Source organism: Crocodylus siamensis, chromosome 4 (genome assembly GCF_052110815.1).
Source record: "Crocodylus siamensis isolate JL-2025a chromosome 4, ASM5211081v1, whole genome shotgun sequence".
Lineage (NCBI taxonomy): Eukaryota > Metazoa > Chordata > Crocodylia > Crocodylidae > Crocodylus > Crocodylus siamensis.
In genome coordinates, this window is record NC_143398.1 from 54,386,029 (window position 1) to 54,403,491 (window position 17,463).

The following is a 17,463-nucleotide window of genomic DNA, read 5'->3' on the forward strand; positions in this document are numbered from 1 at the left end:
ATGGCAGGGGTTAGACTTGATGATCTGCTTAGGTCCCTTCCAACCCTACCAACTATGAAATGATGAAGAGGAAGGATCAAGCTGAGGAGATTCTCACAGGAATGTGTTAAATTCCTTTTCATATTTTTTTTTCAGGTTTGGCTGAGTTATTTCCATTTTTTAAGTTCGTATATAAAAACAGAAAAAGTTTGTAAGTAAAAGAATGAGGAAAGTAGGAGTAAGGAATCAAAGGGGGAAAAGTGCAAATGGAGAAAGGGGAAGAAGGAAATAAAGGAGAAAGGTAGAAATGAAAGGATTGAGCAAAGAGACAAAAGGGAAGAATCCAAAAGGGAAGGAGAGGAAAAAAAAAAGTAATAAAGCAATAAAGAAAGAAAAAACAGTGCCTAAGGGTATGGAGGACGATGGAAAAGAAAATTGAAATGTATTTAAATACATTGCAGAGCTGGCCAGTTTATCAGATTTCTACAATTTTAGTGTACACACAAAATCTAGCATACGTGAATAAGAGCATAGGAGTGGCATTTGGTAACAGAATATTTATTATGTAAATACAAATATATGAAATTCTGCTGTTTGGAGGCCACGTTCTCACCAGCAGGAGACTTAAAGCACACACTTGAACTAAACACCTGGGACAGCCAAGCTATCTACAGAACATTTCTAGTTACCGTGTCAAATAAAACTGGAAGATAAAACTCTTATTTTGACTCTTATAAAAGAAGATGAATTTGAATCGGCTGATACTGTGGAACTTTATTGCAGTCAAGCTAGCTGCAAGCAAGGCTCTTGTGGCATTTCAAAAACACCTGAGATCAAAGTGAGACAGCTCCTCTGTATAACCAGTCAAGTGTGAGAAGCAGTTAGGAGACAAGAAGCAAGTCTTTGAAAGTACTTTACTGTAGACTTTACCAATTTAATACATTTTGATGAGCTATTGATTAATTTAGAGCCAGTGCAGGTATTCATAGATTTAGAAGGCTCCTACATTTATAAAGCATATTATGATACTGACAAAGACCATGACCATCCCTCACATTTAGTACAGTGGGCAGTGATTAAAAAAAGGGGAATAAATTATGCAGGTATGGAAAGGAAGGTGAGTTCTTATGAAGCTAGGCTAGGCAGCAAAGCTTAGAGATTTAAAATGCAAGCAAAATGTCTCAAACTGATTTGTTAACTGTCTTAAGAAAAGTGCAAAAGTATAATGTTTTACTATCTTTTTTTCTAAAACCAGAAGTCCATGCTATGCTGGATGCCCTGTTACCTGCAGACACGTATTTCAGATTTAACCCTCTTATGAATGAAGACATACCTCTGGATGAAAATCGTAAAGAAAAGCTCAATCAGTTACAGACCGATGGAATTCGATATTTAGAACGAAATGAAGACAAACTGAAAAAAGCTGCCAAAATATTAACACAAGAAAGAACAACTTTGCAGAGATTCAGTGACTGGCTAAAATTAAAAACTGATATGTATGAAGACCTTCCATTTCTTTCCAAATTGTGAATATATAATGCTTGAGGGTTATTAATGTAAAGCTTGTTTCAGAAAATCCATCCACTACTGTAAGGGATCAGTGCATATAGTTATATAATTACATTGGGATGACTGTCTGAAAGCAGTTCTCAGGCTGTCTTACACACATTCTTTGAATAAGGTTTTATGATGTTAATTATTTTTTGAGTTTTAGAAACCTTACTATTTTATTATTTTTTGTACATTACTGGTGGTTTTTTGGTTGTCTGTGGAGAGTATTTTAATTTAAATTTTGTTAATTTGTGCCAACTAAGATTCACAATTATGAGAAACAGATGTTCCATACATTTTTGGAAGTGCATACCATAATCATGTTGACATTAAAGCCTAACATATTTACCAATTACAGGGCTTTTTCAAAATTAAAAAAAAGGGATTCCTAAATGTATTGTGGGTTCTGCAATATACACTTCAAGCTCTTTTACTGCCACTGAATTTAATAGCAAAGTAACAATCTTATCAAACATAGAACTTTGGCCAAGAAAAAGCACTTTTGCATTTGAAAATGTTAAAAGAATTCATTTTTGCAGTATCTTTTTGTGTGTAACAAAATAACTTTATTCCTGTAAAATGTTTGGGTGAGTATAATAACGGATAAAACACTCAATCTACCAATATTTTTCTGTAATTTTAAGCCAAGCTGTACTGTAACTTTTATAGGTTCAATGCCAAATTAATATTCATCATTTGAAAATAAGTCAATGCTTCAGTCAAATAAGTATTTCTGTCATATAAAGGAAATAAATTCTTGATGTAGCTCACTTGTCATGCTGGAAACTTTTAAGTTATTGCAATGTATACCTGTATTGCATGCCAGTCATTAGAAACTAGCATATAGAGAAAGTGTATAAAGTTGATGCATTTCAAATGAAACATGAATTATTCATTGTGCCTTGAATTCCATATGTGAGTTCTCCCAATATTAGATTAATATTATTGAGGGAGTTTTATAGAGCTTAAAATATTTTGAAAAGTAACCATTTGTTCTTATTGTATCCAATATGGTGGCTTATTCCACAAGCCTTAGTTTCATCACAACACTGAGAATACTCTTAAGAGTAGGTAATTGATGTACTAATAGGTGGGCAATAGAAACCATGGGTTACATCCTATTACCATTTGATGGTCTAGATCAGGGGTGGGCAAAATACAGCCTGCAGGCCGGATTCAGCCCACGCAGCCATTCTATTGGACCCGTGGGGCCCCTAAAAAAATGTAGAAAATTAATATTTCTATGCCCCTGGTTCCTTTCAAAAATGCAGGAACCAAGGGCAATAGGACCCAGTGGAAGCCCAGCGTGCTCCAAAAACAGCAGCCCTGCCCCCCAGCCAGAAGCCCCAGCCAGGGTTTCTGGGCTGGGAGCACGTGGCTGCCCCAGTGCAGGAAGCTCAGGTAAGTGGGGGCGGGGCGACCCCGAGCAGGGAAGGAGTGCGGGGGGGGGGAGCGGCCTCTCCATGCCCAGTGCCCCATGCTGCAGTGCAGCAGCATGGGGCACCAGCCATGGGGCAGGCAAGGGGCTGCTTCCCCCCTGCCCCCCATGCTCAGCACCACCTCGTATACTGGCTGTCAGTGGGGTGGGTTACAAGGTGGTGTTGAGCATGAGGAAAAGTGGCCCCTCACCTGCCCCATGGCCAGCACCCCACACTGCAGCCCGCATGAGGTTGCCTGTGCCTGCTCCAGACAGCCCCACGTGGGCTGCGAGCACCTGCAGGAGGGAGCACAGCCACGGGGCAGGTGAGGGGCTGCTTTTCCCTGTGCTCAGCACCAGCTTCTTCCCTGCCAGCAACCTAGGGGTCGGGGCTGTGCGCTGCTCCCAGCCTGTACCACGGGGCTGGGGGACAGTAGGTGCGAGCGGGTGGGGAGCCAGCGGGAGCACAGGGCCCACACCAGTGTCCAGGTGCCTGTGCCGGTGAGGCCCAGAGCAAGGTGGCAGGAGCGCAGGATCCTGGCCAGCAGGGGCTGTATGGAGCCGGGTCAGCTCTCCCCTCTCCCTGCTGGTGCAGCCCAACCTGGCTCCAGAGACCCCTGCCGGCCTGTGCCCTGCTCTGGGTCCCACCGGTGCTGGCCCTGAGATATTGGGACATTGGTCCGAAGATGTTGACCAGGGGATGGGGCACCTGTCAAGGGGCGGGTCTACCCATGCAGCCATTGACAACCTGCCAAAACTGGGTAAGTGGCCCTCCCCCCAAAATAATTGCCCACCTCTGTTCTAGATTCTGTATCATTAGATTTTCTCAATCATTAGTCCTAACACCAACAAAGATGGCCGCATAGAAATGGAATATCACCCTTACATGACCAAATGGTAATAGAATGTCACTCTAGCGTGTAGATGGAAGTGCAGCTCCCAGCTGTAACTCTGAACTATTTTTGCAAAGCGTTCTGAGTTGCGGCATTACCCCTGACCAAGCAGAAGTTCACTGTTGGTTCCAGGGGAGAGGGGAATGTAGCTGGGGCTGGAAGGGAGCCTTCAGCCAGGTTCCCATAGCAATGACTGGGCTTTCTGCCAGTGCTCGCTGTTTTCATGATGGGAGGGGGGAAAGGCAATGGAGGAAGCTCATTCTTGGAGCTCCCCAGCTGGTGCTGGAGCGTGGGGTGGGTGGATTGGAGCCTCCAAACCCCCAGCCTGGACTCACCTCCCCCACTCCTTCTCCTCCCCCCATTCTGAAAACAGGCTGGGAGCTGGGCAGACACAAATTACAAAAGATGCTACTTCTTTTAACATTTTTATCTGATTCCTCATGCAACAGGGGGTCAGATTTTTCACTCCCCATTTTTAAGCTGTTTGCAGCTTGTGTTTAGTCATAGCTATAAAATCCTTTCTATGGCCAGATCAGGTGAAAATTGTTACTTGTCTGCACTGTCTCATGATTCCTATGGAATTAGATGCTTTTGAAAGTCCCATGGGTAGGCTCTTTCTGTATCGTCATGGATGCAAATACTTTACAAATCTGGCCCTTGTTCTTGTACTTATGCTCATTTCCATAGCCCCGGTGGCTCCGGGGGGATTATTCATTTCAGTTGGATTTCACGGTCAATTCTTGTCTTGTTTGGTATTGGCTGTGGTCAAAATAGGTAAGGTGTTCATAAAAAAAAAAGTTAAATAAATTTCATGCATCATACAGTGGGTCAAAATGCAGCTTCATAACATATGCATAGCACAGATGCATTTCGGGAGTTCTTTTACAGTTATTGGCAGCTGCATTAATCTAAAAGCAGTGTTTCTTGGGGAGCAACTCAAGATATTCAAATTGAGAAGCAGCAGCCACTACTGAAAGCCTGCATCAGGAAGTGATACATGATATCTGAACTGCAAAATCATAAGAAATTAGGGCTGGAAGAGGCCTCACAGCATCATCTGATCCAGCAACCTGCTCAAGGCAAGATCATCCCTATCTAAGCCATCTAGTAAAAGTGTTTGTCTAACCTATCCCGAAATTAAATGAACAGCCCTCATCCACAACTATTAGGCATGGTGCTTGAAAGCATTGGGAACACCCTAACTTGCCACTAGTAAAGCAGAGGAATGAGGGATCGGTAGGAAGTAGTTAGTTAAAATACACTTGAGACTTTTGAAGAGGAGGCCTGTGCCTCCCACTACAGAATAGTGCAAAGCATGAAATTTTAATGTGACTTGTCACCTGTGTTTGACCTACTCATCTTCCCAGAGGGGTAGCAGAGCAGGCCCAGGCCCAGGGCAGCTGCCAACACGCAAGGCATTTCTGACTCCCACCATGCTGATTGCAGCAGTGCCAGTTGTCAGTGCAGTGACAGCTACTGCTGTTTTGAATGCCTCCTTCCCTTCCTTCTTCCCTCCACTACACAAAGGCAGCCCCAATCACCACCTCAGTTACATTGTTGCTTATTCATGCATTAAGGCTGTTAAAGGCTGCCTTAGTTCCCAGATTTCTATCTGCTGGATCTGGTAGAGAGTTTCAATACATTTATGGAAGCATACCCTACAATTAACAAGTAAAACTTCAATAGTCATTTGAACAAATCCACAGAATTTCAAGTTATTTTGCTAAGTCACTGGTGCTTAACCTATGGCCTGCAGGATAGATCTGGCTCATGAAGTCATGTCATCCAGCCTGCATTTAGTAGAAATTTGGCAGGAGGGAAGCAGTAGAGGTGCTAATGCTAGAGCCACAGTAGAGCCCCAGAGCTGCAATTAATGTTTCCTCCACTCCCCCACCACCAAATTTCTGGACATTTGGGCAGCCCCATAGGCTGGAAGATGTGGCCCCATGTGCCAGTGCATGGGGTCAGGCCATGGCTGGATCTGGCAAGCAGGGTTGGTATGCATGATCAGTCTGGCTGGATGCAACACTCAGAGTTAGGCCAGCATGCCTGATTGCACCCATGGACCAACCCCAAGTGCTGACCCCATGCTAGATCCTGCCTGTGGACCAGTTCAGCGCCACTTATGTAGCCCGTGGCATCAGAGAGGTTGAGTACCACTGTTCTAAATATAAATCATGGGGTAGTAGTTCATAAATAAGCTGCCAACAAAACTCCCATTACAAATGTATTTATTTAGTACAGTGCTTTGGTTTTTGTAATTAACTTTTGGGATAACTAATAAATATGTCCCAGGTGGACTAATGGGACTCTGACTTTCCTGAGATCCAGGAGATATTAAATTATAGCTGACAACAGTATTTTTAACTCCTCTGCTGGATTTCTGCCATAGGAAACCCCCAGTTTACCTGTGGAGGACTTTCTCGGATGGACCAGTTTCATGGCTTGTAACTTTAACTCACCTGGATGTGATGTATTTGTAACAACTTCTGGCACACCACATCTGTGCACCACTTAACCCAACAGAATGGTGCATAGGTTTAGTGTTAGACCTGCTTAAAGAGCTGAATTTCATGCCCTGTGCATGGAAACAAGTGAGTTCAGAGTTAGGTAACTGAACCCCTGGGATGGAGAAGGTTTGTGTCAGGTTAGGTGGATAGTTAGCCACAATTCCCAGTGTGAAACAGCTCTTCCATCTGGGGACTGGAAAGGTCAAAATAGAAGCTTTTATCTTAAGTGAATTCAAGGTCATAGAGATAGGCAGGGGAGGCTTTGTTCGGTTCTAGATTAAAATTAAGAGAAGGGTCTGAGTCGAGTTTCTATGTATTGTTAACATTTTGTATAACGTTTTCTTGATCTAAATATTGCTCCCAGTGCCACTTTTACTTCAGCTGGAACAGGAGCCAGATTTATTATGTAAACTCGTTTCTGGTACTGGTCATTATTAATTCTTTATTTACAATGCTTTTTTCCTCTATTCTTTACTGCTGTAATATTTATTATTTACCTTATCTTTCATTCTGTCAGGTGTACTACCATAAATTATACATAAAAGTGAGCTGAGCTTCAGAGAATTAATTAGTTCAGATTGCATGTAATGGCCTAAAACACTGAACTGAATGTTCTGAATCCTTTCACACTAAACACCTTGATCCTTGATACTGAAAACACTGCACAGTCGATCAGATACTAATTAGGAGTAAACTTCCCCCTGGATGTACTGAAAATGTGTAAGTGCAAAAGATTTGTATTAACACTGGTTGTGGTTACTTATTTAGTTACTTACAGGAAAATGTTAGCAGTTCATAGGAAAGCTTCTCTGGTGGGGGTACATTCCTACAACATTTGCCATAGATTATATTTCCAGGAAGGACACAATTGGATACATCCATGTGGTATAAAGTTACTAAAGCAAGAGTGGGCAAAATGTGGCCCAGGGGCTGGATGCAGCCTGCTAGGCCATTCTATCTAGCCCGCGGGGCCCCTAAAAAAATTTGAAAATTAATATATGTCTGCTTCTGGCTGCCTGTTATGCAGCCCTCGATGGCTTGCCAAAACTCAGTAAGTGGCCATCTGCCTGAAATAATTGCCCACCCCTGTACTAGAGACATGCAAGTTAAATAGAACAGAGGATTGGCTACACTATGGAACAAAGGAATGCTAAATTATGAGGATTTGTTGGAGGAAATGTAATGGGTCAATTTGGGGTCAAATACTGGGAGGATGGATTGGAATATATGCTAATTAGCTGTACAGGTGGCACTGAAATGAAAGGGATTGTAAATAGTTTGAACAATAAACTGTACATGTATGATTTTTATAGAATGAAGAAATAGGCTAAAGCTAAAAAAATGAGATTCTGACAAGGACAAGTATAAAGTTGATCAGGGAAGAAGGAAAACTTAACCCAAAAACTCAGCCTTGCTAGAGTAAGAGGGTTAGTAGGGTTTAGTTAGCCAACTAAGGATGAGTCAACCAGAGCTGGAAGTGGACCAGAAGCACGTCCAGTCCACTTCTGGGTCCACTGGAGAGTGCGCTGCCCTTCCCCCCGGCTTGGCAACTGGTGCCTCCTGGTTCTGGGGGGGCACCTGGGGTCTCCCCACAGCTGATCACCGAGTTAGGGGAGCAGCAGGGGAGGCTTCCAGCATGCTCCCCAGTGGACCTAGAAGTGCATACTTCCAGTTCACTTCCAGGTTCACCACTGAGCATGTGCCCCCTGTGCTCTTGTGGGATGCTCCATCCACCCCAGGACCTCAGCATTCACAAGCCATGCTGGTACCTCAAGGTATGTAGAAAAAACATTTAAAGCTGTGTCTATGGCCAGATCACTGATTGTACAAATCTAAAATTTTCTCCGAATCAGCATTGGATCTTCGGTTTCGGATTCAGCCAAATCGAATCGGGGACAGTGATCTGAATCAATTAATCTAATCACTGTCCCCGATTTGGGCCGAATCCAAATAGAATAGGGCCCATTGTGCACACCCCTAATAATGAGTTCATGTACCAGTCAGGTTTGCTGGTCAGTATATATTGATCAATGTTCCAGCAAGGCCTACAACCTGTGTTTGAGTGATTAATTCAAACTGGAACAGAGGCAGAGAAGGATTCCTGGAATGACCATGAAATGGAGAGCCCATCATATGGACAGCAACAAAAAAGAGTCTATAAAAACATGTAAGAAGGTACACACAAGACGGAAATGGCTGGTTCAGATAAAAGAAAATGCTGTCAAGGAACAAATGTTTACAAACCAAACACTGAAAAAGCTAGCATAGAAATTATGGCAGCTCACCTGAAAGGGAGCAATGCTGCCAGCGAGAAGGTGAACCATAGAGTGGTGGAGGGTCCAGGCTTGCTAAGTTCCAAAGCTATGGGGCCCTCACAAAGAACATGCCGAAAGCTTCTACTTCTCACTTATACCTTCAGGGTTATGTTTTAGGGGTTGCATATTGTTAAAAATATGTTCATTTCTAAAATAAATAAATCATTCCAACTTCAAATGTGATTTCTCTTTTGTCATGTTAAACTCCTTGCTGAGATAATATTTAATTGATTTTGCTTTGTTTTGCTTTGCTTGCCTGCCTCAGACAGTCAGGTAACTGAGCTACCTGAGGCTTGAACCAAATAAGACAGAAGTGAAATTGATGAGCTGAAGGAAGCTACTGGAGAGTATGGCAAAAGTGGATCCCAACCCAGTACCCTAAATTGCAATAACCACTGGATCAAGGTGATTATTAAAATAAAATTCTAAAATATTTTATTTAGAGAAGGAAGACCATAGAATTATTTTAATATTGTCATATAACAGCACAGAAGTAGGCTAGAGATATCCCTGATAAACCAGTAAAGTAAAATGTTGGTCTCAATGGCTATGTCCGGATAAGCAAGCATGTGTCTGTTGTTGCAGTATCTCAAAGCAGTTTGAGATACCGCAGAAGGCATGCTGGGAAAAAAATGTATTCCCATGCTGCATATTTGTAGTACGGACTCTAAATGTAATACTTAAAGGGATACTTTAAATTTGATAGTTATCAGGGAAATCCTGGTATAAAAAAAAAATCACACTGGAAAAAAGTGGTGCAGGACATGCTCCTGGAGTGTGCCCTGAAGCAACTGGAGGCTGGGTCCTCCAGAAGGATGCTCTAGCACCCAGCCAGAGCATCTCTATGCCTGATGCATGCCTCAGCGTGCTGGAGCAAATAGAAGTGGGGCAAGGCTGGCAGCAGTGGCTGAGAGTCAGGCTCTGTCCCAGGTAAACAGTTATGTGGAGATGGGGGCTGGAGGACTATAGGTACAGGGAGTGCTTGTGGGTATGGGGGACTATTTGGGGGTTGGGAAGAACTGTGGAGGAGGGGTGGGTCACCCCTTTACCCCCCTGCATGGCACACATCTCCCCTCACCCCCAGCAGCCAGCAACAGACAGTTGGGGCATTCATGGCCCACTGCTGGCAGAGACCCCTGGTGGTGCATGGCACTGCCTGAGACCCAGGGCTCCATGTGGCACACAGCACTGGCCCAGCCCACTGGTGCACACTTTTGGACAGGACCAGGCTGGTTCTTGCTAACACCTAGGGCTCCTGTCACCATGGGCAGGAGGGGTACATCATTGGGCTGAGCCAGCTCCTGCCTCCATTGGGCCAGCCTGGCTCAATGGCATGCAGCTCCTGCCTATGGTTCCAGGAGCCCCACGTAGCAGCAGGAGCCAGGCCAGCCCTGCCCAAAGACACACACCAGCAGGCTGGGCCTGTGTCATACACCAGATGAAGACCCTGGGTCTCAGGCAGCACTGTGCATCGCTGAGGTTTCTACCAGCAGTGGGCCATGAGTGCCCTGATGGCCCGCTGCTGGCTGCTGCAGAGGTTGTGCTCTGCACCATGTGGGAGGGAGGGCGGGTGGAGGACCTGTCCCTCCCACACAGTCCCCCTACACCTCCCCCCACCCCCACATTCCCCCCACATCCACAATCCACCCACAAACCCCACACCCACCCCCCAAACCCCAAATTCCCCCACAAATCTCACACCCTGCATGCCCATCCACCAGATGGGATGGGACCTGCTGGCAGAAGCCATGGCTGCAGGGGCAACTGCCACACTGCAGCCCTACCCTGTACCCACACCAGTGCTGGGACATGCAGTTTCAGCCCAGGGGAGGCTCCCGGCCCAAGGAACCACTTGAGGGGTGTTATGGGCTGGGGGGAGGGGTGGAGATGGCAATGGGGGTGTGTGAGAGAGAGATGGGGTCAGGGTGGGGGAGCACTCCGGGTAGGATAGGCCACCAGAGCTAGGCTTAGAGCCCCCCTGTCCCCTTAGAGCAGCCTGTGCAAGGAGAGGCCAGCCTGGAAGGGAAGGGGCTTGCCCAGCCCAGTCCTAGAGCCCCGGTCAGGGGCTTCCCAGGGATGGCATGGGGATCACTGGGACCTGGGAACAGGTACAGGAAGCAGAAGAGTAAGGGCTGACACTGTTTAAAGCCACAAGGCAGTGAGTGGGTGGAACAGCTGTAGCTGGACCCATGCACTATTGCTGGGATGGAGCTGCTGCCAGGAAGGAGCTAGTTGGGGCAGGCAGGGGCTGTGGGTCAGGAGTGAGGGGCACTGGCAGGGCTGTGGTTTGAGAGTGAGGGGCAAGGACATGGGCAGGACACTGGTATCCCCGTGCTGCTCAGCGCCCCACATCACGGTGAGCAAAGGGATCAGGGCAGCTCTGATTTTTCTATGATAAAAACACCCTCAAAACAAATGCCAAAGTATATAGATATTTAGAATTTGTTTTATCATGTTGATAGAGGCACTGGTAGACTTCCAAATTGCTTTAAAATTGTAAATATATCAATAAAACGTTGCCCAATTGTTCTCTCTATATATACTGGTGTTTCATTTTAATTGCGGAAGAATGCAGATTTGGGGTATTTTGATGAGAGAATCTGGGGGATGTTCTTATCAGAGAATTTGCAATTTTTAAACAGGGAGCACCATGCAAGTGGCAGGACCTGGACAGAGGAACCTGCCCTGGCCAGCATTGGGGACCCAGTTGGAGGACAGATGAAGTGGCTAACCTCCTGGCCATTTGGGGGCAAGAGGACATGCTTTGACAGTTCAAAGCGAGCCACCGCAATGAGCACATCTTCTGTGATAGCTGCCCAGATGGTGGAGTGGGGGCACCTGAAGACATGACAGCAGTGCCACACAAAGGCCAACTGTGCAGCACAGGTGCTGGCTCCAGTCTCTAGCTCCCCCTGGCGGAAGATCCGGGAAGAGCTGGGCAGGGTCAGTTTGTCCCAAGTGGCACAATTTGCCCCACACCAATGTCCACATTCAATTATGTGTACTGAGGCACAAATCTCCGGAACAAATTTGCACCACTGCTATTTGAGCTGCTGCAAGCACATATGCCTGCATGTGTGGATGTGTCCAATAGGTTTAAATTTAAAGTTAAAAAAAATTCCTGAATTGTAAAAAACCAGACAAAGGAAAAGAATCAGGATTACAGAGTTGCATCCATTGATCTAAAATTGAAATAGTATCATTCCAATCATTAAGGGATTCCTTCAGACTCTGCAAACATTTTGATGGCAAAGTACTAAAAGTAATTGCTTTACCTGTTTCAGCTTGTTCCTACCATCTGATCCTGTTTCAGCAAAGCTGCTTGTAATTGATTCATCTTCTCTGGCCTAATAAGGCTGCTCTTTTGGAACCAATAACTTCATTTTTCAGTTCCAAGGAGCTTTTGTAAACTGAGTTTTTGTTTATCTATATCAAATTTGAAGCAGCAAAGGAGAGAGGAGGAGGGAAGGGCAGGGATGTTTAACAGTCATGGAACAATTTCAGCAAGGAAATAATAGCGAAATAGGTTACAGAACAGCATGGGAGTTTAAGAATTATATGGGAGTCATTTCATGTACTGCTACCTGCAAAGGCATATTCTTTGGATTACATGAGTTGAGAAGCATGGGCTACCAAAGAATAGGGAAATTTGAACTAATAAACTTGAAATGTCCCAAACTGAATGACTATGAAGCAACCAACTTTCAGGGACGAAAATCTAGGATACAGTCCTAGACACTCTGCATATATCTGGAACAGGAAATAGTTTATGGAATTTCTAGTTCCAATTATCATAGTTGCCATAGAGCAGCACTGCAGACAGACATTAATTATCACTGACTGTAAGCAGAACTAATTAGTATAGCCACATTCACATACCACTGAGAAGTAGCACTAATTAGCTGTGCTGTGTGAATATAGTCTGGGGTGCCTGGTTCAGTGCAGAAGCCAGTACAGGTGTATTCCTCTGGTGCCAGGCAGCATCATTTTCTCAGCTGACACAACAGGACACTGCCTATGCTGAACCAGGACCAGTATTTTAAATGTGGGACCAAAGTCCTGTTTCAGAGAGTCCTCAAGAACACTGAAACAAGGCTCCATAATTAAAGACTGCCTAGAAAAATCTGGGATAGTTGGTTGCATTCATTTACTATAGATTTTTCCTAGGTTGTCATAATTGTCATAGTCTTCAACATCTAAGAATTTACCTAATGGGGACCACTTCATAATGGCAGTGGAATGAATGTTACAGAGTTCTTATTTCTATCTGTCAATTTCCTGAGTGAGATTTAAACCCATTGCACAGATAGTGCTGGTTTGGGGCTGCTATGTGTTTGAAAAAGAGGAAACATTTCCCTGGCAAGTTGAATTTTAAATATGGTGAATGTTCCCGTTGACTTTAAGGACAGAATAGTGTGTAGAGTATAGGTAAGTAAAGGAAGTGCGTTCTGCAGTTTATCAAATGGTTACATATTTCATGCATAGTATTAATTACATAAAAAATCCAGTCTTGTCCCACTGGATCATAGAAAAATAGGGCTGGAAGGGACCTCAAGAGGTCATCTAGTCCAACTCTCTGTGCAAGGCAGGATCATCCCCCTTTAAAACTGCTCCAGGCTAGTGTCTGTCTAAGCTGCCCTTACTATGCCCAAGTCCAGATATTCCACAGCCTCTCCACATAATCTGTTCCAGTCCTTACTCTCCCTCTTAGTTAGAAAGTTCTTCCTAATATCCAAACTAAATTTCCCTCATTGCAGTTTAAAATAGATACTCCTTCTCCTGTTTCTGTAGCCAAAGAGAATATTTTATCATTGTCCTTTTTATAATCATCCTTCAGGTATTTAAAGACTAGTATCAAATCTCCTTACAGCCATCACTTTTCCAGACTAAATAGTCCAAGTGCTTCAAAACTTTCCTTGTAAGTCAAAGTTGTAGACTTCTAATCACTGTTGTTACTCTCCTTTGGACTTTTTCTAACTTGCCCATGTTTTTCTAGAAGTACAGTTTCCAAAATTGGAAAAAGTGGGAATGTCCAGATAAGCACGGTTGCACGCTATGTGACATTGCAAGCACATTTGAAGCGCCACATCCTGCACAGTCTGGTGTTCTCTGTGCTGCAACAGTGTGCTGCCCAAGCATGCACTGCTCTATTTGTGTTTTCTGCAGGTATTTTTGACCCCTGGATATCCGCAGGATTGCTGCAGCTGCAGCCCTGAGAGGCCTCCAGTACCCCAGGTAAGACTGCTGGGGCCAGCACAGTGCTGAATCCTAATCCTTTCCTCCAAAGCTCCTGCAACTCTACCCATCTTGGTATCATCTGCAAATTTGCTAACTGTGCATTCAATCTCATCCCCAAAATCATTAATATTGAGCAATGCTAGCCTCAGGACAGACCTCTGGGGGGAACCTAGTCGATACCTCCTTCTACTTAGACATTGAGCTGTTGACGATCACTCTCTGAACATGATGAAACACTCTGTTATATATCCATGTTATAGGACTTTTGTCCAGCCTGTATTTCCTGTACTTGCTAATGCGAATGTCAAGGGAGACAGTGCTTGTTCAAGTGAAGCTATATCACATCCACTGCTTCAGTCCTTTCCATAAAGCCTGCCACCTTCTTGTAAGTGGGAATCAGGTTGGTCAAGCATGACTTGCTCCTGATTAATCCATATTGGCTGTTCCTCATCTCTCTAGTATCCTGTAAGTATGCAAAAACTTGGAACAAAATTCCCAGTTCCTGCACATCCAATATAGTTTCATAGTTTCATAGTGCTTAGGGTTGGAAGGGACCTAAACAAATCATCAGGTCTGAAACCCTGCCCCAGGCCTGAATGAGTGCGGGGTCATAACACCCCAGCCAAATATGTGTCCAGCCTCCTCTTGAAGACCCACAAGAGGAGCCCATTCCAGAGCCTGGCAGCCCTTACTGTAAAGTAATGTCTCCTGATGTCCAGCCTGAACCTGCTCTCTAACTATTTGTGGCCATTATTCCTAGTAACTCTGGGTGGTGCCCGGGGGAACGAAGCCTCACCCAATTCCCTCTGGTCCACCCTGGTGAGTTTATAAATGGCCACCAGATCCCCTCTCAGCCTTCTTTTGTGGAGGCTGAATAGATTCAGGCCTTTAAGCCCCTCCTCGTAGGGCCTGCCCCACTGCACCTTGACCATGCAAGTGGCCCTCCTCTAGACCCTCTCAATGGGTCCCACATCCCTCTTGAAGTGCGATGCCCAGAACTGGATGCAGTACTCCAGCTGCAGCCTGACCAACACTGCATAGAGGGGAAGGATCACCTCCCCCTCATCTGTAGATGCACAACAAGGTGCGGTTAACCTTACTGACTGCTTCCTCACATTGGCGGCTCATGTTCATCCTGGAGTCAACAATGACTCCAAGATCCCTTTCTGCCACTGTGTTGACAAGAAGGGAGTTCCCCAGCCTATAGGTGTGTTTTTGGTTCCTTCTCCCTAGATGCAGTACCTTGCACTTGTCTGTGTTGAATTCCATCCTATTTTCATCCACCCACCTCTGTAACCTGTCTAGATCTAGTTGGATTCTGTCCCTCCCCTCCAGAGTGCTCACCTCACCCCACATCTTGGTTTTGTCCACAAGTTTGGACAGCGTGCTTTCCACACCCACATCCAGATTGCTGATAAAGATGTTGAACAGTACAGGTCCCCGGACTGAACCCTGGGGGACTCCCCTGCCCACATCCCTCCAGGTCAAAAACAGCCTGTCCACCACCACTCTCTGGGTGTGACCATCTAGCCAATTTGCCACCCATCTGACAGTGTAGGCATCAGTGCTGCAGTCACCTAGTTTTTTTGAGGGAATGTAGTGGGAAACCATGTCAACGTCCTTCTTAAAGTCCAGAAAGATGACATCTACCTCAACTTCCTCATCCAGGGACTTTGTGACCTAATCATAAAAGGAAACCAGGTTAGTCGGGCAGGATCTCCCCTCAATGAACCCATGTTGGTTGCCCTTGAGTATTACCTCCCCTGCTGGGCCCTTGCAATTGTGCTCCTTGATAATTTTCTCAAAGGTCTTCCCAAGGACTAAGGTGAGACTAACTGGCCTATAGTTATCTGGGTCTTCCTTTCTCCCCATCTTGTAAATGGGGACCACATTGTCCCCTTTCCGATCCTCTGGTACCTGGCCAGAGCCCCACAAGCACTCATAAAGCCATGCCAGGGGTCCCGTTATGAACCCCCCAATACCCTCAACACCCTTGGGTGAAGAGCATCTGGACCTACTGATTTGAACATGTCCATCCCCTCCAACAATTCCCTAATTGGTCATCCCTGGTGCCTCCCCTGGGACTGTCTGTAATCCTAGTGGGGGAAATGTCCCGGTACCTGTTCAGGAATATGGAGGCAAAAAATTCATTAAAGAGGTCAGTTTTTTTGTTAGCTGTAATCACCAGATTGCCAAGCCTGTCCTGTAGGGGTCCCACATTCCCCAGTGCCACCTTCTTTCTCCCTATATTTTTTAAAAAGGACTTTTATTATCCCTAATTCTGGTCCCTAATGTATTGTGTGTGTGACTTATATAATCCATCTATATCAAACAGACTGTAAAGTCATAGATTTCACAGACATTAGGGGCTGGAAGAGACCTCATGAGATCATCGAGTCCAGCCACCCTACCATAGGTAGGTAGTCTGCTGAGGTCAAATGATAAGCATCCAAACTTTTTTTGAATGAGTCCAGAGGAGGTGCTTGCACCACCTCTGGAGGGAGTCAGTTCCAGACCCTGGACACACAGACTGTAAAGAAGTTTCTCCCTATGTCCGGTCTAAATCGGCCTTCTAGAAGTTTGTGGCTGTTAGACCTTGTTATCCCTGGGGGACCCTGATGAACAACAATTCTCCCAGATCCTGATGCACATCCCTTACATATTTACTAGTGAATTGCCTGTCAAGAATGAAGTGGGGAGGAAGAGTGGGTGGGGACGGAGCAGGGGCGAACCTGCACGTGGCAGCTGCCACCACCACCCACCACTCTGCACTGCCGTTGCTCCGCACCTGGCTGCACACCATCCGCCTTGCACGTCCAGCCCTGCACCACCCCGCCTGCCGCTCCGCATCTGGCCCTGTGCCCCGCCCACCCTCCAGCCCCACTCCGTGTCTGGCCCTGCACCACCCCACTTTTCCCCCCTGCTCTGTGTCTGCCTGCTCCGCACTGACAAGCCTGCTCTGCTGGAGCCACACACCACCTGTCATTCTTGATGCAGCACAGGATGGAGCCATGCCCCACTGGGAGCCATGCCCCCCAAGAGTGTTATGGACACACAGATACACAGACAAATGGACTAAGCCTTTCATATATAGAGAATAGGCTGTCACCAAGTCCCCCCTGAGCCTTCTCTTCTCCAGAATGAAGAGTCACATGTCCCTCAGCCTCATCCTGTAAGACTTTATCTCTCAACCTTTGGATTCTCTTGAGCTTATCCTTCCTGAAGTGGGGGGCCAAAAACTGGACACACTACTCCAGCTGCGGCCTCACTAAGGCCGAGTAAAGTGGGAGGATGACATCCCTGGTTTTGCTTGAGATGCATTGGCGGATACATGGCAGAGCTTGGTTTGCCTTGCCAGCTATGGCATCGCATTGGTGGCTCATGTTCATCTTGCAGTCAACCTGGACCCCGGAGTCTCTTTTGGTCATGGTAATTGTGAGCATAGCACTGCTGAGCCTATGATGCTGGTTTTTCTCCCAAGATGGAGCACCCTGCACTTCTCTATGTTGAATGCCATCAGATTTTGTTCCACCCAGCCTGTATCCCCAACCTATGTGACT

At 45.7% G+C, this 17,463-nt stretch overlaps 1 protein-coding gene across 1 annotated transcript in view; it reads left to right on the top strand.

Moving 5' to 3' along the window:
* The window catches only part of PNPLA8 (patatin like domain 8, phospholipase A2), a 75,010-nt gene extending 72,710 nt beyond the window's left edge, over positions 1 to 2,300 (top strand). Inside the window, exon 10 of the mRNA XM_090042302.1 lies at positions 1,235 to 2,300. Within this exon, the coding sequence (XP_089898428.1) occupies positions 1,235 to 1,509 (275 nt within the window). The 3' untranslated portion in view covers positions 1,510 to 2,300. The remainder of the gene's footprint in view (positions 1 to 1,234) is intronic.
* Positions 2,301 to 17,463: the final 15,163 nt, after the last annotated feature.